At 48.4% G+C, this 21181-nt stretch overlaps 1 protein-coding gene and 1 pseudogene across 1 annotated transcript in view; one reads left to right on the forward strand and one right to left on the reverse strand.

Moving 5' to 3' along the window:
* The window catches only part of LOC107118617, a 127426-nt pseudogene that overhangs the window by 20158 nt on the left and 86087 nt on the right, over positions 1 to 21181 (reverse strand).
* The window catches only part of LOC107118614, a 76360-nt gene that overhangs the window by 2058 nt on the left and 53121 nt on the right, over positions 1 to 21181 (forward strand). The window contains exons 3-8 of the mRNA XM_015420982.1: positions 2589 to 3494; positions 4075 to 4195; positions 5249 to 6024; positions 6280 to 6353; positions 19063 to 19912; positions 20781 to 20922. Of these exons, the coding sequence (XP_015276468.1) occupies positions 2703 to 3494; positions 4075 to 4195; positions 5249 to 6024; positions 6280 to 6353; positions 19063 to 19912; positions 20781 to 20922 (2755 nt within the window). The 5' untranslated portion in view covers positions 2589 to 2702. The remainder of the gene's footprint in view (positions 1 to 2588; positions 3495 to 4074; positions 4196 to 5248; positions 6025 to 6279; positions 6354 to 19062; positions 19913 to 20780; positions 20923 to 21181) is intronic.

The following is a 21181-nucleotide window of genomic DNA, read 5'->3' on the forward strand; positions in this document are numbered from 1 at the left end:
ATTGTTAGATTTTTCTTTATTTTAAAATATAGTTTTTATTTTAGAAAACAATAGTAAAAGGGATACAAAAGAAAGGAAGGGATTATATAACAAAACGGGATTATATAACAAGCCATATATATCAAAGATTATTATACATTGCAGAGTATATTAAACAAAAAATAAAAATAATTACCCTTCATCACAATTTTTGGGACATTTTCTATAGAGTACAATGGCCCTTACTTCAGACATTTTAAATTTCAGATTTTAGAATTGATCTGTTTTGCAACTATTTTGTTAATTTCATCATCACTGCATATTCTGTATTGCATATTTCTGTACCACATATTCTACATTGTATATTTAATCATTTCTCCTTACTAGCTATAACTGTTAATATAGCAGGGTTTAAGGAAAAATCCATTATATATCTCACAATAAAGAAATATTAATATTTTATTCCAACTCCAGTTCCTTATACATTTATAATCAGAACTTGTTCTAAGTCCGCATCTTATAGTAGCTTCATTTCCGTTGCAATACATTTATATACAGTTTTTAAACTGTTCCTAGAGAATTGTTAGATTTTCAGAGTATAAGTTTTCAAGAGTATCTGGCAAAGGAACATTGACTCTTGAAAGCTTATACCCAAAAATCTGGAGAACCGGGTTTGATTCCCCACTCCTCCACATGCAGCCAGCTGGGTGACCTTGGGCCAGTCACAGTTCTCTCAGAGCTGTTCTCTCAAGAGTAGTTCTTGAAAGAGCTCTCTCAGCCCCGCCTGAGAGCTCTGAGAGAACTGCCCTTTCAAGGACAGCTCTTGTCGGAACTATGGCTTGCCCAAGGTCATCCAGCAGCTGCAAGTGAAGGAGTGGGGAATCAAACCCGGTTCTCCCAGATTAGAGTCCGCGCACTTAACCACTACACCAAACTGGGAAATGCTGAGGTAGATAAATTGATCAGTCGAATCAGTAGAAAGCACTGACAGTCAACATGGCTTAGTGGTTAAGAGTGCTGGACCAGGATCTAGAAGAACCAGGTGCAGATCCCCACTCTGCCTTGGAATCTTGCTGGGAGACCTTGGACCGGTCACACACTCTCTGCCTAACCTGCCTCAGAGGGTTGTTGCGAGTACAAAACAGAGGAGAACAATGCAAGCTGCTTTGCATCCCCATTGGAGAGAGAGGCAGGGTATAAACAAAGTAAGTAAGTAAATAAATATATGTCAGAGCCCCAGGGTGGGGTAGTGGCTAGAATGTCAGACTAGGATCTGGGAGCCCCAGGTTCAGATCCCCACTCTGACATGAAGCTTGCTGGGCGACCTTGGGCCAGTCACTCTCTCTTTGGAACATGTGAAACTGCACCCTGACCTAGATGGCTGAGGCTAGCCCGATACCATCAGATCTCGGAAGCTAAGCAGGGTCAGCCCTGGCTAGTATTTGGATGGGTGGCCTCCAAGGAATACCAGGGGCATGACGCAGAGGCAGGCAATAGCAAGCCACCCCTGAAACATCTCTTGCCTTATAAAAACAAGTCTAGCTCGTCACCTAGTAGTGCATAACGCTAAAAGAGCTAGAACTTCTGGCTGCCAGACCATCTTAGGATCTCCTGGCTATTCTACACACAGTGCCATATGGTAATTAATTAATTAGCTTGGAGTAGGGATTAAGAGGTTAATTCTACAGCTCTGCAGAAAAATAGATTTATTTTTTTAGGGAGAACGCGTAAGCGGAAACCATGACCTGTTGGCAGATTATATCGATTTGTTTTTGTCCTGAAAGCATCATAAAGTGATAAGGAATGCTTTATTTATGGGCGCACCTCTTATAACTCTTCAGCCGTGCAATCAGAGAAATACCAAAAGTGGTTTCAGGCAGTATGGTTTCCTATTATTAGTTATTTAGAAAATAGTGAAACAGTTCCAAAAAACCCACTATACAAGAAGCTGTTGTTCATTAACTGTTTGGTACTTAGTCTATAGAAGCTGTGGTGGCTCAAGTGGTTAAGATGCTGAACTGCAGGCTGTGGAAGGTTGGTAGTTCAGCAGTTCAAGACCCTAGTATGCTGCATGACGGAGTGAGCTCCCGTCTCTAGTTCCAGCTCCTGCCAGCCTAGCAGTTCGAAAGCAAGAAATTGCAAGTAGATAAATAGGTACCACTTCGGGGGGAAAGGTAACAGCGTTCCGTGCGCCTTGGTGTTTAGTCATGCCGGCCACATGACCACGGAAACGTCTTCGGACAGCGCTGGCTCTTCGGCTTTGAAACGGAGATGAGCACCGCAACCCTGGAGTCGGATTCGACTGGCTTTCGAGCAAGGGAACCTTTACCTTTACCTTTACTTTACTCAGTCTATACAAATGTTTGACTTTACTGTGATACTGTGGGAGTTTTGTAAGAAAAGCTGTTTAATTGAGCCGGTAATTGCTCATTGTGTCTCATTCTGTTGTGCTTACGCTGTTAAGAATGAATAAAAACAAATATTAAAAAAGGGGGGTGGGAAAGAAACTGTCACAGCGACTGAATTTCCGCCTCTCTCATGAACAGTACTTATTCTGAACGGGCGGTGGTCTATTTCCATTCGTTCCCATCCTAAATTTCTTTTCTCAGGGAGAAGCCCACTGAGCCAGCGTAGAACACCTCCAGGACCCTCCAGGATACTTCCCTGTTTCATTTTAGAACTTTCAGGGATCGTAGATTTGGAAGGAGCTTGGTCTTTGCTCCATGCAGCAGTTTCTCCATGCTGAGAAACTACTGCCGTGGGATCAGGCGGGGATGAAAATGGAGGAGCAAGAGGCAGCAGGCCCCAAAGCAGGGGAAAGATCGCAGAGGGCAGACAAGGCCTCTTGTGACATCCCAGCAGAGAGAAAATGCCCGCAGAGGATGCCGGCATGGCATAAGGTTAAACAGGAACCGGGCGAGGGGCTTGTCCATCATTGGGAGACCCAGTGGCAGGACTTCCTGAAGACCATGGAGGGCCCTCACTCCGGATGGGCCATCCCCCAGTTGCCAGAAGAGCCCGTCACTCCATGGGACGACGCCAAGGCCTTTCTGGCCTCCTTCGAGCAAGTGGCCAAAGCCTGCCGCTGGCCCAGAGAAGAGTGGGTGACCCGACTCCTGCCGGCCCTCAGTGGGGAAGCGGAGCAGGCCTTTAGCCAGCTGGATGTCAGAGACAGAGAGGATTATGGGAAGGTGAAGGCGGCCATCTTGCGAGGGGACGCTATCGGCAGGGAGAAGCGGCGCCAACACTTCCGACGTTTCTGCTACCAGGAGGCCGATGGACCGAGGGGGGCTCACAGCCGACTCCAGGAGCTCTGTCGTGGGTGGCTGAAAGTCGAGAGGCACACCAAGGAGCAGATCCTGGAGCTGCTGATCCTGGAGCAGTTCCTGGCCGTCCTGCCCCCGGAGATCCAGAACTCAGTCAGGGAAGTTGGGCCGGAGACCTGCTCCCAGGCAGTGGCCCTGGCAGAGGATTTCCTGCAGATGCAAAGAGAAGCGGAGCGGGTATCGAACCAGGTGAGATGCATTCATAGCTTGCCAGTGTGGTGTAGTGGCTGGACTGGGATCTGGGAGACCTGGGTTCAAGTCCCCACTCTGCTGGGTCAGTCACTCTCAGCCTAACCCTAGGGTTGCCATGTCCCTCCTGGCAACCAGCAGGGGCGGGGCGGGGCTTACCCAGAGCAGGAGGGAGGCCCGGCTGATGTTTCAGCGACGTGCCCACCTCACTTCCAGTGTGACCCGGAAGTGATGTAGGCAGAGGATAGGACCCAAAGCAATGGGTTTAAATTACATGCAGAAAGGTATCGGCTGGATATTAGGGAAAACTTTTTCGTGGTTCAGAGGTGGAATCAGCTGCCTAGGGAGGTGGTGAGCTCCCCTTCACTGACAGCTTTCAAGAAGAGTCTGGATGAATATTTGTCAGAGATGCTGTAGGCTGGTCCTGCATTGGGCAGGGGGTTGGACTACATGGTCTGTATGGCCCCTTCCAACTCTATGGTTCTATGACATTACATCCCCGCTAAGCTCCCCCCCCCCCCCCGTCTCTTGGTATTTTCCAAGCTGGAGTTGGCAACCCTACCCCTCTCTGCTGTTGCAGGTGTCATTTGAGGAGGCGGCTGTGAACTTCTCTGAGGCTGGCCAGGCGCCGTTTGAGATGGAGAAGAGGCAGCCCTGCGCGGAGGCCAAACTGGCTGAGGACAGAAGTGCCAGGCTCGCGGGTAAGCAAGGATTTATTTTGCCTCGCGTCGTGCTCTGAAACTCCCGTGCTGATTCTTGCTCTCTTTCCCCTCTGGACTTCCAGACAAGGGAAATGGCTTAGTGGGAGATCACCTGCTCTGTATGCAAAAGAGTCCCTGGCTCATTGAGAGACAGCATGGTGTAATGCTTAAGAGTGATGGACTCTAATCTGGAGAACCGGGTTCGATTCCGTACTCCTCCACATGGAACCAGCTGGGTGACTTTGGGTCAGTCACGGCTCTCAGAGCTCTGTCAGCCCCCCCCCCAAATAAGTCTAGCTCACCACCTAGTGGTGTATAATGCTAAAAGAGCTAGAACTTAGGGTTGCCAGACAATCTTAGGATCTCCTGGCTATACTGCACACAATGCCATATGATATACTATACTATGCTACTCTGGCTCATTGGCCAGCATCTCCAGTTTAAAGGATCTCTGACGCTAGACATTGGGTGAGGCCATTCTTCCGCATGAGGCCATGGAGAGGGATTGATGTTCTGGGCCTGTATAAGGCAGATTAATATGTTCTTATGTGTAAAGCAAAGTACCAGTAGCTTACGTTTTGCTCAGGAGTATATCAAGAGCCAGTGGAGTCCATACATAATCAGTGTAATACGTTCCATACAGCTGCCAGCAAAAATCAGCTTGGTTGCTGCATTCTGGACCAATGGAAGCTTCTGAACAGTGTTCAAGGGGAGTAGCAGGTAAAAAGCAATACCGCAGTCTAGCTGTGGAGCTAACAGGGCATGTTTACTCCTTAGCTTCTGCTGCACTGAACAAAGCCATCAAGCCAGGGAAGACATTTTTTGTGGACATCTCTTTACTTTTTGCTGTTTTCCTCATTTTGACTTTCACTTGTCTCTCATGGAGGGAACTGAGGTGCGTTGTGGCTTTTCTTTTCGTTGTGGACCCACTGATGGACCTCCTGATGGCACCTGGTAGTTTTGGCCACTGTGTGGCAGAGTGTTGGACTGGATGGGCCATTGGCCTGACCCAACATTGGCTTTTCTTATGTTCTTATGTTCTTGTTTCTCCAGCAGCTAAAAGGTGGATGAGCGATCATGATGAGGAGAAATGCATGCCAGGAGACTCAGAATATGCAGGACCAATGGAGGTGGTGCCTGACCGAGAGGAAGAGAACATTTCCTCAGGCAGCGAGACAGAAAATGCCCCCGAGGGTCAAGAATGGCAGAGTGAAGCTCACCCCGGAGAGGATGAATCAGGTTCTTGTGGGGATTTGGGGGAAACTGCAGGCCTACAGGGTGCCTGTTCAGGCACGAGGCAGAACACATACAGAGTCTGTGGGAAAAGCCCTGGACTCATTATGAATCAGAGAGCACACGCTGGGGGAAAGCCACAGAACAAATGCTTGATTTGTGGGAAATCTTTCTTGTACAGCTCAGATCTCATAATTCATAACGGAATCCACACTGGCGAGAGACCCTACGAATGCCCCGACTGCGGCAAGAGATTCAGCCGTGGCTCGGACCGTAACCGCCATCAGAGAATCCACACGCAAGAGAAATTGTACAAGTGCCTCGTCTGTGGGAAATGTTTCCTCTACAGCTCGGATCTCATTATCCATCAGAGAATCCACACAGGCGAGAGGCCGTATGAATGCCTGGATTGTGGGAAAAGGTTCAGTTGTAGCTCGGATCGTAACCGCCACCAACGGATTCACACGGGGGAGAAGCCGTATGTGTGCTTGGATTGCGGGAAACGATTCAGCCAGAAAGTTCACCTGAACAGGCATTGTAGGATCCACATGGGAGAGAAATCATACAAGTGCCCAGAGTATGGGGAAAGCTTCAGCGTGAGCTGAAACTTTATTGCATGTTTCAAAATAAGCACTTTTTGTTCCAAGCGTTTTGTACGTTAACTGCATTTGGTACATTTTCTAGGTTGGTTGTACTCCCCCACCCTTGGCCAAGGTAGTTATGATTTTATGCCTCTTGTTCCCTCTGCTTAGTAAAGACAGGGATAAACTGAAACTCTCCTCTGAAAAGTCTCTCTTCGTATTTAGTTGGCCGTGCTCTGCACTTTCAGGTTATGTCTTTGTGTCATTCAGGGAATGAATGTTGAGCAGATAAATTTTGAGCAGATTTCTTGGGCAGATAAAGGGAGGATTAATCATAAATTGGGGTGTGTGTGTGTGGGGGAGATATTCAGAGCAATGGACCATGCTGAATGATGAGGGAGGGAGAGGAGGGAGAGAATATTATAAGCTGGAAAAAATCTCTGTGGGAGTAGAAAGAGGAAACTCAACTGACAGAGAAAAAAAGCTGAAACTCTTCATTGTGGTAGTGGTTATGAGGACCAGAGCAAAGAAGCCATACAGGTAAGAGATGGAGAACTTGCCATTCTTATGAGGAGAACTTCTATATGAGTTCATGTCCCTTGGTGTAGTAGTTAAGAGTGGAGGACTCTAATCTGGAGAACCGAGTTTGATTCCCCACTCCTTCATTTGCAGTCAGGTGGCTGACCTTGGGTCAGTCACAGTTCTCTCCGCGCTGTTCTCTCGAGCAGTTCTCTCAGAGCTCTCTCAGCCCCACCTACCTCACAGGGTGTCTGTTGTGGGGAGAGGAAGGGAAGGAGATTGTAAGCTGCTCTAAGACTTTGAGTGAAGGGTGGGGTATAAATCCACCTCTTCTTCTCCTTCTCTCCTGGGAGGCAACTGGCCACTGTATTGGGCCTACAGAAGGAGCTTCATTGGTAGCTCAGATCTCATTTCTCCAAGAACTCCCTATTAACAGTAAGCACATAAAGTTGGGGGGAAACTTAAGCTTCATAGTTAACAAAACTCCCATGCAGGTGAAAAGCCCCGTGGGGTAAGCACCCAGCACCAGTTCCAGGTTCCTCAGAGAAATCCAGTCCAAAGAGGAGCCATATAAACACAGGTCTTGTGGGAAGGGATTCAGGTGCAGGCCACCTTGAGGTTATTGCTCGAGAAATCACCCTGGGTGAAACGATACGAATAACTGGCCTGTGAAAAGAACATCTGCTGGGGGGAAAAATCCAACTTGACTGGCATCCAAACAGGTAACTTCTCAAAAGGCAGGGAAAGGTGAGCTGAAATTTCCTTGCACTTTACGAGTACACGAAGGAGCGGGAAATGTGTAGAAAATGTTGGATGCAACTTGGAGTGTGGCAAGAGGAAAAAGACAAGTTTGGAAGAAGTTTGTTTCCCAGGAGCAGTTGGAGACTGTGCGAAAAACCTCTTTTCTTTGTTGATCTCTGTAGTTTTGAATATGCCATCTTTACCAGTTTTGTTGTTATGCTGTTTTTGCTAAAGCATTCATTTGTATCTTTTGGTTTGTTCTGGTCAGAAACTAGTATTTTGCAAGAGAGTTACTTGGGGGAGGGGGCTCCCCTAGCCTTCCTCAAGATATCAACACACACCATCCCACCTCCCTTCTTCTAACTCCTTTTACTCCCAACCATGTAAGAGGGAGAACCATATTTTCTTCACATAGGGTTTCCAGACTGTGCTTGGCAACCGGTGGGAGCTTGGAGGGCAGAGACATAAGGGAGGGCACATAGTGTTGCATGCACCGTGATGTCACTTCTGGGGGAAACACCAGGGAAAACCATAGAGTTTTCAGTACTTCCTAGAGCTACTCATGAAGATAGTGCTGGAGGCTAGCCATGTTAGTCTGCAGCAGAAAAGCTAGATTTCAGTCTAATAACACCTTAGAGACCAATAAGATTTTCAGGGTATTAGTTTTCAAAAGTCAAAGCTCACTTTGTATCTTGTATTTGACGAAGGGAGCTTTGACTCTGACAATTACGGTATTGCACCAACATGGAACACAGAATAAAATATACCATAGTCATCACCCAGAATCGTTAAAAGTTTCAGATAAAACTTACAATATACTTTGTATAAGAAATTATAAATAACATTCCATGGGATTGCATGGAATTGTTTCCCTGTTGGTTTTGAGGTTGCTGAAACAGGGCTTCCGCATTGTATCCATTTAGAACATTTCTCTGCTGCCTCTTCAGTCCTGCTCAAGACAGCTTACAATGAAAAAACACAATATTAAAACACAAGCCATAGGACAGAGGCAGCATAAAAACTATCCGTGAAGCAGAGGCAGGTGGTCAATATTGTGAGATGGAGCCCCATTTGGAACACTGTGTACCATTCTGGTCACCATATCTCAAAAAGGACATGTCAGAGCTGGAAAGAGTATAGAGGAGGGCAACCAAGATGATTTGGGAGCTGGAACACCTTCCCTGTGAAGAAGAGGCTGAAGACTTTGGGACTTTTCAGTTTAGAAAAGAGATGACTAAGGGAGGACACGATACTGGTTTCTAAAATTAGGCATGGGGTGTGGAGAGAGTTAACAAAGGAAACGTTCCCCCTTCTCCCAGCTTGAGGGCATCCAAGGAAGCTGATGGGCAGTAGGTTCAGGACTGACAAAAGGAAATATTACTTTATACAGAGAGGGATTAAGATGTGGAATTCGCTGCCAGAAGATGTAGTGATGGCCACAGGAATAAACAGGTTTAAAAGAGGATTAAATAGATGCATGGAGGAGAAGTCTATCAGCAGCCACTTGCCATGGTGGCTGAGGGGAACCTCCACAATTCAGAGGCACTAATTCTCTGATTCAGGACTCTTTTTGTAGAAAAAGCCCAGCAGGAACTCATTAGCATAACAGGCCACACCCCTGACAACAGCACAGCATATTAACATATTAGGCTACACCCCCATGTTACCAGAAGTGTGGTTATCCAGCCACACCCACCTCTTGCTTCTTATTCTGGTTACCTTGTTTGTTGTCAAAACCCAGGGCCTTTTTGTGTAGTAGGAACTCCTTTGCATGTTAGGCCACACACCCCTATGAGTTTCTGCTGCTGGGTGTGGCCTATTATGCTAATGAGTTCCTGCTGGGCGTGGCCAACTTGGGAGCCAGCCGGAACTCCGTTCCTGTGCGTTCCTGCCCAAAAATAGCCCTGCTCTGATTCCCAGAGCCAGGAAGCAACGTCCCAGGAAGGCCTCAGCCTCTCTGCCCTGTTCTTGGCCGTCCAGAGGAACTGGTTGGTCACTGTGTGAGATAGGGTGCTGGAATGGATGGACTACTGGTCTGATCCAGCAGGGCTCTTCTTATGTTCTTTATGAAGGCCTTGGCCTCTGTGCCCTGTTGTTGGCTGTCCAGAAGAACTGCTTGGCCACCGGTCTGATCCAGCAGGGCTCTAAAGTTCATTAAAAATCTGATTTCCCCACGTTTTAATTTTCCCAAGCCCCTAGTAGCTGCCACTTTCCCACATCACCAAAGCTTTTTCAACTTTTTTTTTAATTGGCAATTGAATATTATTATAGTGTTCCACGCCCAGCAGGAACTCATTAGCATAATAGGCCACACCAACAGCAGGAACTCATTAGCATATTGGGCCACACCCCTGACAGCACAGCTCATTAGCACATTAGGCCGCACCCACGTTACCAGTAGTGTGGTCATCCAGCCACACCCACCTATTGCTTGTTATTCTGTTTACCTTGTCTGTTGTCAAAACCCAGGGCCTTTTTTTGTAGCAGGAACTCCTTTGCATGTCAGGCCACACACCCCTAATGTAGCCAATCCTAATGAGTTTCTGCTGTTGGGTGTGGCCTATTATGCTAATGAGTTCCTGCTGGCCGTGGCCAACTTGGGAGCCAGCCGGAACTCCGTTCCTGTGCGTTCCTGCCCAAAAATAGCCCTGGGCATAGACTGTAACAGAGGATTAGACAGATTAATGGAGGATAGGATTATCAGTGGCTACTAGCCATGGTAACTAAAGGGAACCTCCACATTCAGAGGCAGTCAGCTTCTGACTACTGGTTCCAGGAAGTAACATCAGGAGAAGGCCTCAGCCTCTGTGCCCTGATGTTGGCGCTCCATATTAAATCCTATTAACTGGCTAGCCACTGTCTGAGATAGAATGCTGGACTAGATGGACCACTGGTCTGATCCAGTAGGGGACTTCTTGTGTTCTTAATTGTGCCCCATGTGTGGGGATAGAGGGAAGGAGGGAGAGAGTAAAGTTTGTCAAGATGTCCGAATGCAACCTTGGGCTTTTACCAGCTCAATGAAAACTCCTGCCAGGCCTCAGAAGGGTAAATATATCTTCCTGACCAATTGTATATAAAGACCATTCCCCTTACCGGAGGTGGGCTTTGGGCTGTGTTTGTTTTTGTGGGGTGAAATCCATCCCACAGCTTGTGAAGCTGGCATTCAACATTTCTCCAAGGATATTTTATTTTGTTGATTTTACTTCTACCTTATTTTTATTCCCAGTGGGGTTCCAACATGCTGCCCTCCTCCATGTTATCCTCATAATGATAACCCTTTAACCTGAGGGAGTGTGACTGGCCGAAGGTCACCCGGGAAGCTTCTGTGGCTGAGTGGGGATTCAAACCTGGTTCCCCCAGACAGCGCCTCCTCTAAGCTGTGGAGTCTTGTGAGCAAAGATTCTACTTTGTGAGCTACTGGCATTAAAGTTGTGAGCGAGCGATTTGGGCACTGCATAAATTAGTTTGCTCTGGAGCCATCCCTCCTGAGCTGAGACAAAAAAGTGTGAGCCGGAGGCTAAAAAACTATGACCTAGCTCACACTAACTCAGCTTAGAGGGAACACTGTGTTGGTCATCAGACCATGAATAAAACTTATCCATCTAGAGGGAACACTGCCCCCAGATTCTAGTCCGACACACTAAGCTTGCTACCTAGAACTTAGGTGCCAAACAATGGAATGGAATAGAATAGAATCAGTTTGACAGTTGGGTAAGCCTGAAAACCAACAACGAACTCACCAGTGATTGTAGATTTTGCAAGGGAAAACCCGATTACAGACTGAACCAGATATCTATCTTTAAGGTAAAAAGGGAGGAGGGTGGGATAAAAATTCCATAAATCCCATTTATTCATTAATTTAAAATGCAGGTAAAATTTCACCCCACAGATCCTCAGGAAGGTAGTAACCATGGGTCAACGGAAGGAAAAAATGGCCCTGAGAATGAAGAAACCTATCCCTTTTTCATATGTTTCCATGTGAAAGAAGGCAAGTGAGGGCGCAGTTGGCAGCTCTCTCTCCTTGTCGTCATTCCCGCTTGCCCTCATTTGCCCTCACCCTCCCTCAGGGCCAGAGAAAGAGGGTAGAGAAGCAGGACAGGACAGCTGGGAGAAGCAGGAAAAATAGAGGGTTCTGTTGTAGGCCAGGCAATGGGCCACAGGCCAGGGTGTAGACCTCTGACAACGCTGACCCCTTATGGTGGGCCTGGTAAGAGTGGTCTGATGAATAGTGAAAGATAGACTGCCCCTGGGAGATGATCGGACAGAGGAAGACATTAATGGAGAAATGAGTTTGGAAGGCTCACTTTTAGAAGGGACCCTGGCTCACTGGTCTCTACTTGGCATGCAGTAGGTTCAGTCCGTAGCATCTCCAGTTAAAAGAATCTGGCAGTAAAGGTAAAGGTTCCCTTGCTCGAAAGCCAGTCAAATCCGACTCTAGGGTTGCGGTGCTCATCTCCGTTTCAAAGCCGAAGAGCCAGCGCTGTCCGAAGACGTTTCCGTGGTCATGTGGCCGGCATGACTAAACACCAAGGCTCACGGAACGCTGTGACCTTCCCACCGAAGTGGTTCCTATTTATCTACTTGCAATTTCTTGTTTTGGAACTGCTAGGTTGGCAGGAGCTGGAACTAGAGACGGGAGCTCACTCCGTCATGCGGCACACTCGGGTCTCGAACTGCTGAACTACTGACCCTCCACAGCCTGCAGTTCAGCGTCTTAACCACTTGAGCCACCGCAGCTCCTAGTATCAGTCCCTAGCATCTCCAGTTAAAAAGAATCTGGCAGTAGGTGATGAGAAAAGACCTCTGCCTGAGACCCTGGAGAGCCGCTGCCAGTCTGAGTAGACATTACTGACTTTGATGGAGCAAGCACTTGATTCAGTATAAGGCAGTTTCTTGTGGTCTTGTGTAGAAGCCTGGAAGGAAGCAGGACATGTGGAAGAAAGACACAAACTGGTCATTGGGGTGCTGGAAGAGGAGAGCTTGAGAACGAGAGGCTTGAATTTTGTAGAATTAAGATAAAGTTTGCTGCCAGCAGATGTAGTGAGGGCTATGAGCACAGACAGCTAGAAAAGGAAATCCGGCGGATGCCTAGAAAGAAGATCCATCCATGGCTACTAGTCGTGGTGAGTCAAAGGAACGTCCCCACCCCAGGACAGTCATAAGAACATAAGAGAAGCCATGTTTGATCAGGCCAATGGCCCATGCAGTCCAACACTCTGTGTCACACTGTGGCCAAACCCCAAGGTCTATCAGGAGGTCCATCAGTGGGGCCAGAACTCCAGAAGCCTTCCCACTTCCCCCCCCCAAGCACCAAGACGGCAGAGCATCACTGCCCCAGACAGAGTGTTCCATCTATACTTCGTGTTTCATAGCCACTGATGGACCTCTGCTCCAGATGTTTATCCAGTCCACTGTGGAGACTGGCTATGCTTGTAGCAGTGACTTCCACGCGTTTATCACTCTTTGGGTGAAGAAGGACTTCCTTTTATCTGTTCTAAGCCTAGCGCTCATTAATTTGATGGAGTGCCAAGGAGTATTGTGAGAAAGGGAGAAAAGTACTTTTTTTCAACTTCAGACTCTGGACACCCGTGCTAGGGTGGCTGTTGAGAGGATAAAATGGACCCAGGGAAAATGGTTAGGGTTGGCAGATGAGGCCTTTAAATCTCCTGGAACGACAAGTGATCTCCATACAGATATGCTTTGGATGGTGGACTCCGTAGCAGCATATCTCGGCTGCGGACCCTCCCCTCCCCTAGACTGGCTTTCCCCGGGTGCCACCCGCAGATCTGCCCAGTCTGGAGTTGCCAAGGCTCTGTTCAACAAAAACAACAATACAGTTCACAGTAAACAATGACCGAGAAAAACCAATAAATAACAACTGTGCACTGACCATCCCACCCAAGAGCAATAGAAAAGAGACTTCAATACAATAAGTAATGCATGTAATCCATCATAGGACAGTACACAAATTCATAATATCCCAAAGGGAAAGAACAAAGTCCAGAGTAACAATCTCTCATAACAATCAAGTCTGGGATAGATGCCCACAATGAAGTCAGATGTCCACCACTTTTCAGCACTTTTCCTAGGTATAAATTAGTGTTTCGGACTTCAGGTCCTTCCTCATGAGCTACAAGCCAATACGGTAAATCTCTTAGCAGATTATATGGGCCAGGTCTCCTACATTTCAGAAAGCACCTACAAGGGTTGCTACTATGGATTACATGCATTACTTATTGTATTGAAGTCTCTTCTCTATTGCTCTTGGGTGGGTTGGTCAAGTCTCTGTTCAAAGCAGGCTACAAATCTAAATTAAATCTCTACAGACCAGCACAGCTCTCTGCAACCCTTCTGACCTATTCTAGTCGTTAATGATGTTGTTGGTTTTATTTGGCATGTCTATAGTAGTCGGTTTTGAGCTGTCTTGCGAGCTACGCCAGCGCCAAAGAGCGTTCCCCGAAAGAAACACAGGCAACGCGCCCGAATGAACCAGAGCGCTTCCCACAGCCCAGCTTGTCGCTTGAAACTACAATCCCCAAGAGCCCTTGCAAGGGAAAGAAGACTTGGTTGCAAACCCACCACCTTTTTTTTAAAATACTGCAAAAGGAGGAAAGGGGGGGGGGACTTTTCGGGGAAGACATTACACACCTAAAGAATAAAGTCCCCCCTCCCCCCGAGTCCGTGGAGTCCTGAACCGGCGACAGCCGAGGGTAGGCAAAACGCTGGATAGGAGCCGCAACGTCTGAACGAGCCCCTTCCTGCCGTGTTCCCTCCCCCGGAAACGGGCTCTTTTGAATGCACTTTTTCCCCGGGAGTGGCAGCTGCAGCAGCTGTTCTGGGGGGGAGGGGTGGTACCTGGACCTGGAGGAGAGAGATCCGGGTAAGCGATTGCACGTCTGAATGGGAGCAAGCTGCAGGGGCAGGAGAAAGGGAGGGAGCCGGTCTCCAGCTTCCCTTGGAAGGCACACGATGTTAGGTGTGCTGGGGGCGGGCGGGGGCTTTTTATTGCAAAGCCGGGGTGGGGGAGAGTCATGCCGGGGCTGGTTTCTTAGGCACACACGGGAAGGTGCCCTTCGACCCGGGCACAGCGCCTGTCTAGGCCGGGGTCCGCCTGCCCTTCTCTGCCCCGCGGCTGTCCAAGGTCATCGGTAAGAGGGAGGGATCGAACCCGGGACTTTGCGCATCACAGAGCGGGGCCTGGGCCTGGGGTAGGTGGCTCAGTCTCCCCTGGTTTAAAATAATATATGTCCCAAGCCAGGGGTTGCCTGCTCTGACGGGCAGCTGTTCACCAGCATTCAGAGTTGGTTTGCCCCTAGAGATACCAGCCTCCAGGTGGGACCCGAGGAAGGATCCCCCCGGAATTAAAGCTCTTCTCCAGACTACAGGCATCAGTCCCCTTGGAGGAAATGGAGGCTTTGGAGGAAGGGCTCTGTGACATTGTACCCCCTTGAGGTCCCCAAATCTCCAGGAGTTTCCCAACCAGGATCTGTGGCGAGCTTAGCCCCCTTCCCCCGCTGGTGTTGGGGGGACGGGACCAGGCAATCCCAGTTGCCCTGTCCCCAACCTTAGCACCCCAGATCGTTTCCCAGGTGAGAGCAGAACTTGAACTCTGGACCTTCTCCATACAAAGCAAGGGCCCTGCCCCACAGCTGTGGTTTGATTTTTGAAAGGCTCCTCTGCCCCGTCACGGCACTTGAGGGCTGCCTTGACTTTTTGTGGCGCTGTACCTCATCATCATCAACTGCCAACCTAGCAGTTCAAAAGCAAGAAATTGCAAGTAGATAAATAGATACCACTTCGGTGGGAAGGTCACAGCGTTCCGTGCGCCTTGGTGTTTAGTCATGCCGGCCACATGACCACGGAAACGTCTTCGGACAGCGCTGGCTCTTCGGCTTTGAAACGGAGATGAGCACTGCAACCCTAGAGTTGGATTCGACTGGCTTTCGAGCAAGGGAAACTTTACCTTTACCTCATCATCTAAGGAGCTGCGGTGGATCAAGTGGTTAAGACGCTGAACTGCAGGCTATGGAAGGTCGGTAGTTCAGCAGTTCGCGACCTGGGTGCCGCATGACGGAGTGAGCTCCCGTCTCTAGTTCCAGCTCCTGCCAACCTAGCAGTTCGAAAGCAAGAAATTGCAAGTAGATAAATAGGTACCACTTCGGTGGGAAGGTAACAGCGTTCCGTGCGCCTTGGGGTTTAGTCATGCCGGCCACATGACCACGGAAACGTCTTCGGACAGCGCTGGCTCTTCGGCTTTGAAACGGAGATGAGCACCGCAACCCTACAGTCGGATTCGACTGGCTTTCGAGCAAGGGAACCTTTACCTTTACCTCATCATCCAAGAGAGGGATTGTATCTCAGCGATAGGTCCCTGGTTCAGTCCCTGCTGCCCTCAAGAATGGACAAGGCTGACCTTGATAGTCCAATGTGGGACTCCTTTGAAGGCATGTCCCTTCTTTGTGTTCCGGAGGGCCTTCGGCTCTGATCTACTGATAGTCTTTAAATCAGATTGATCGTAGGAAATCAAAATCTGTCCTCGTCACCTTCCCAAGTAATGTGGCTCTCTGCACTGGGTGACAATGCCACTCTTTCAAGTTTTATTCCTTAATTTGTTTACCCTGCCTCTCCTTCCCTCCAGAGGATCCAGTATACAAATATATGATTGGATTCAATTAGTTTTTTAAAATAAGTAATATGGAGGTGTCACTTTTTAGACAATGATGACTCTGTTGTTAGGGGTCCTGAGATTTTAGGAAAGGCCAGGATAGAAATGGTTATAAAAAAAATAAAGAGAAGTAAAGAGATGCGGGGAGGGTGGGTTATAAATGCAACAAACAAACAAACAAACAAACAAACAAACCCCAGATAGCTATTACCTTGACCAGTAAGTGGAGCCTCCATGTTCAGAGGCGGTATGCTACTATATACCACGTGTGTGTGTGTAATAAACAAAGGGGCCATCACATCAATGCCCTGCTTTTGGGCTTCCCAGCATCTGGGCCTGGCCTCTGTTGGAAACAGGATGTTGGGGCAAATGGAATTTTGAATGGTTCCAGCAGAGCTGATCTTGTTACTTTGACCTTCTGTTATCTTGAGGGCCAGGGGTCGTTTCGTAGAAAAAGAGCTAGGGGAACTCATTAGCATAACTCATTAGCATATGCTACACCCCCTGACATCACCAGAAGTGTGTCATAAGGCCACACCCCCTGCCATCACCGGAAGTGTGTCATACGGCCACACCCACCACTCAGTCTTAGTCTTAAAGGTTAGTCTTAAAGGTGCTATTTGTTAGTCTTAAAGGTGCTATTTGAACTCTTGGACTATTTTGCAGCAACAGACTAACACAGCTACCTTGGGGAAGCTCCTGGATGGGGCTGGGAGTCCTTGCGGAGGCCACGTGGAGTGGCCTCGGCCAGGCAGAGGGGGAGGACGCCAACTTACCCTCCTGCTTCTTCCTCCTTCTGTAACAGAATGAGGCTGGAAGCAGGGGGCGGCCGGAAGAAGGGGGCGGGGCTTCGTCGTGTGTCCCGCCCCCCGCACCTCACCTGGGAGAACTGCGATCTCCTGTGATCCCCCCCCCCACAGCCCACCTCTTTGCGGGGCTGTTGCCTGATTAAAGAGCTTTTATACAACCCAGCTACTCAAATCTATGTACAGATACTTATATTAATAAGACAATAGTGGGTTTTTTGGGGGGGCATGCTTTCTTTGCTTTTAGATGATCAGTCTTTGAAGAGAGATTCCCCCTCTGTGCACGAAAGGGGGTATACATCTTCGACAGGCATTGCTACATGGTCACGCTGTTCCAGAATCTGTCCTAGAGTCAGTTTGGTGTAGTGGTTAAGAGGGGCGGACTCTAATCTGGAGAACCAGGTTTGATTCCCCACTTCTCCACGTGCAGCCAGCTGGGTGACCTTGGGTAAGCCACCGTTCTCTCTGAGCTGTTCTATCAAGAGCAGTTTCTGTCAGAGCTCTCTCAACCTCACCTACCTCACAGGGTGTCTGTTGTGGGGAGAGGAAGGGAAGGAGATTGTAAGCCGCTCTGAGACTCTGAGTGAAGGACGGGGTATAAATCCAACTCTTCTTTTTCTTCTTCCCTGTGCCCACCCCGGGGTCATGTCCAGTGGATGTTTGCTGAACTTTCCTGGATGAAATTTTTTCAGGTTCATGGAGCGTTACTTGGATCCAGAACCTGGTATCTGGGGGGGTGGGGGTGAAACCTCCCTCCCACACAGGCTTTTGTAGACACTTATGATACTGGACTTGAATCTAAATGTTCTACTGTGGTACTTGGTCAGTCTTGTCCATTCTTGAGAAACCTAGAACGAGAAAGTCTAAAATTTAGTATGAGAAGCGGTTTAAAAATTGTGTATAAATGTATCCTAATGCATATAAATATATTACAATGTAGAAGCAGAATGAGAACAAGTTTAGAATATATGATTGTATAAGGAAGTAAATTTTGAACAAAAATATCCTTTATTTTTATTGTGAGATACATAATGGATTTTCCTTTAAACATTGGTATATTACAAACTATAGCTATTATGCAAAAATGACAGAATGTGTAATATAGAATATGAAATAATGATGACATTAACAATATAGTTGCAAAATAGATCAGCTATGAAATTTGAAATCTAAAGTGTTTGAAGGACTATTGTATTCCACGGAAAATGTCTTAGAAATTACAATGAAGGGGATGTTGGGGAGAAATATTTTCTGTACTATATACCCTGTAATGTATAATAACTTTAGATATATAGTGATGCTCTGTCTTCTTGGTGCTTGGGGGGGCCAACAGAGGGAGGGCTTCTAATGTCCTGGCCCCACTGGTGGACCTCCTGATGGCACCTGGTATTTTTGGCCACTGTGTGACAGAGTGTTGGACTAGATGGGCCTTTGGCCTGATCCAACATTGGCATCTCTTATGTTCTTATGTTCTTATATAAGTTGTTATATATATATGGAGCTGCGGTGGCTCAAGTGGTTAAGACGCTGAACTGCAGGAGATGAGCACTGCAACCCTAGAGTCAGATTCGACTGGCTTTCGAGCAAGGGAACCTTTACCTTTATATATATCTTGTTGGTCTCAACAAATACACAGTGAACATTTTTCTTTTACAAAAGCGTTTCCAGTTTAATGCATTTTAGTGGGAGCCAAAGGTTTTTAACGAATTAATCAAACTGGTCCATCAGCTGTAAACCCCAATTTTGGCTCTGTGACGATCAGCTATGAAAAGATGGCCGCCGTGCAGATCAGCTGCCGCCTTTGTGGCAGTCAAAGAGCTCAGAAGGTTTATTGTTATGTCTTGAGAAAACATAAAGTGAAGCCTATTTAACATCGCTCATTATGCGTATTGTAAATACTGACCATTGGTATGCCTTCTGGAGGGGATGGTTTTGATTGGTGCTGTAATGTAATGTGATTGGACGTTATCTCTTGATTGTGATTGGTTATATTGTACATACTGTGATTGGATACTGTAAATATTGGGGGTGTGGCTGTCTCAGCCAGAATTGTATATAAGTTGCCGTTTTGCCTACTGAAATGCTAGCTGGTCTAGTCCTTAGCAGGTCTAAGCTTTTCATGCTGCTCTCACTGTTCCGGAGCTGAAATAAAGCTGAATCACTTGTTGAACTGTTCCTCCGAGTTAAGTGTCATACTTAACATTTATTTCTCCTTCTTCTGACTTTATCCTTTTCCCCTCACAGGCAGAAGGCCTCCTAGCTAGGGAGAAGGAGAAAACCAGACAGATGCTGTGCAGTTGAACGCCCCTGGTCCACTGGAAGGGGAATCTTCAGATCTGCTGTGGTCAGAGAGAGAAATATGGACACAGACCAAGGGAGGCGGCCAGAATTTCAGTTCCGTGCTGTGTTCAAGCCATGGGACTCCCCAAGAATGAAGGCAGAGGAGCAAAAGCCAGGAGGACCCACACCGATGGAAGCATCAGGGGAAGCTGAACAAGCGCCTCACGTTGCCTGTGCTGAGAGTGTCCAGGAATTCAAGCGAAGGCTCGCAGTGGATCAGGTGAAACAGGAGCCATGTGAGGGTCTTCTTCAGCAGTGGGACGCCCAGTGGCAGGAGTTCCTGAAGACTGTGGAGGCCCCTGACTTAGGTTGGGGTGTGGCACCTTTCCCAGAAGAGCCAGCCCCCTGGGACGATGCCAAGGCCTTCTTGGCCTCCTTCGAGCAAGTGGCCGAAGCCTGCCGGTGGCCCAGGGAGGAGTGGGTGGCCCGGCTTCTGCCAGCCCTCCGGGGGGAAGCCGAGCAGGCCTTTAACAGGCTGGAGGTCGGCGACAGAGAGGACTATGGGAAGGTCAAGGCGGCCATCTTGCGGCAGGACGCCGCAGCCAGGGAGAGGTGGTGTCACCACTTCCGGCATTTCTGCTACCAGGAGGCCGAGGGGCCCAGAGGGGCTTGCAGGCAGCTGCGGGAACTGTGCCATCGGTGGCTGAAGGTCAAGAGGCACACCAAAGAGCAGATCCTGGAGCTGCTGGTCCTCGAGCAGTTCCTGGCCGTCCTGCCCCCGGAGATCCAGAGCTGGGTCAGAGAAGGCGGACCGGAGACCTGCTCCCAGGCAGTATCCCTGGCCGAGGATTTCCTGCAGTTGCAGCGGGAAGCGGAGAGCCAGGATAAACAGGTCAGTCCCTTTCAGTCAGTTTGGTACAGGGGTTAGAATGTCGGAGTAAAATACGAGAGACCCAGGTTTGACTCCCCGTTCTGTCATAGAAGCTCCCTGGGTGACCTTGGCCCAGTATCTCCGAGATCACCTCTCCCCATAGAAGCCCCGTAGAGCACTGAGGTCTACCAACCAGCATCTTTTGGTAGTTCCCGGCCCCAGGGATGTCCGAGTTGCCTCAACTAGGGCCAGGGCCTTTACAACTCTGGCCCCTACCTGGCGGAATGAGGTCCTGTGTGAGATTTTATTATTTATTATAATTCCACAGGGCCTGCAAGACGGAGCTCTTCCACCAGGCTTTTGATTGAGGCAGCAGATGTCCCTTTCCTCCCCCCCCCACTTGATCACCTGTGAGGTAGGTTAGACTTTCAGAGTCACCCGGTGAGCATCAAGGCTCAGTGGGGATTCAAACCCAGACCTCCTCAGTCTATATCCACCTCTCTAACCACTGCACAGTACTGACTGCCTAGATTTCCTCAGTGGCAGTAGTTATGTCTCATGTTGTGCAGGGACAGTTGTGAAAGAAGAAGGAGAAGAGAAGAGATAGGATTTATACCCTACCCTTCACTGCCCAAAGGAGTCTCAGAGCGGCTTACAATCTCCTTTCCCTTTTCCTCCCCACAACAGACACCCTGTGAGGCAGGTGGGGCTGAAAGAGCTCTGACAGAAACGGCTCTTTTTTCAAGAACAGCTCTGACAGAACTACGGCTTGCCCAAGGTTATCCAGCAGGTGCAAGTGGAGGAGTGGGGAATCAAACCCGGCTCTCCCAGATTAGAGTCCGCGCACTTGACCACGACACCAAACTGGCTCTTTCTGCTGTTGTTCCAGATGCCACCATCATTTGAGGAGGCAACTGTGAGTTTCTCCGAAGCTTTGCAGGTCGTATCGGACACAGGGCAGGAGGGAAAATGCAGGGAGGCCAAAGAGGAGGATGAGGATGAGGAGGATTGTGAAGATGGGAGCTTACAAGGTAAAGCTGCTGTGGAATTTCCAGGAGAGTCTCCTTTTCTCCCTGCAGGGAACCTCGGGGTTCGCTCTGTCTTCAGTCCCTGACTGCAGAAGACCACCATTTAGGGAGGGGGACAAAGTTCGAGTCCAGTGGCACCCTTAAGACCAACAAAGTTTTATTCTGTGCGTAAGCTTTCATATGCACATGAAAGCTTAGACCCAGAATAAAACTTTGTTGGTCTTAAGGGTGCCACTGGACTCGAAATTTGTTCTGTTGTTTC

Source organism: Gekko japonicus, unplaced genomic scaffold, assembly GCF_001447785.1.
Source record: "Gekko japonicus isolate JY-2015 unplaced genomic scaffold, Gekko_japonicus_V1.1 scaffold3364, whole genome shotgun sequence".
Classification (NCBI taxonomy): Eukaryota; Metazoa; Chordata; class Lepidosauria; order Squamata; family Gekkonidae; genus Gekko; species Gekko japonicus.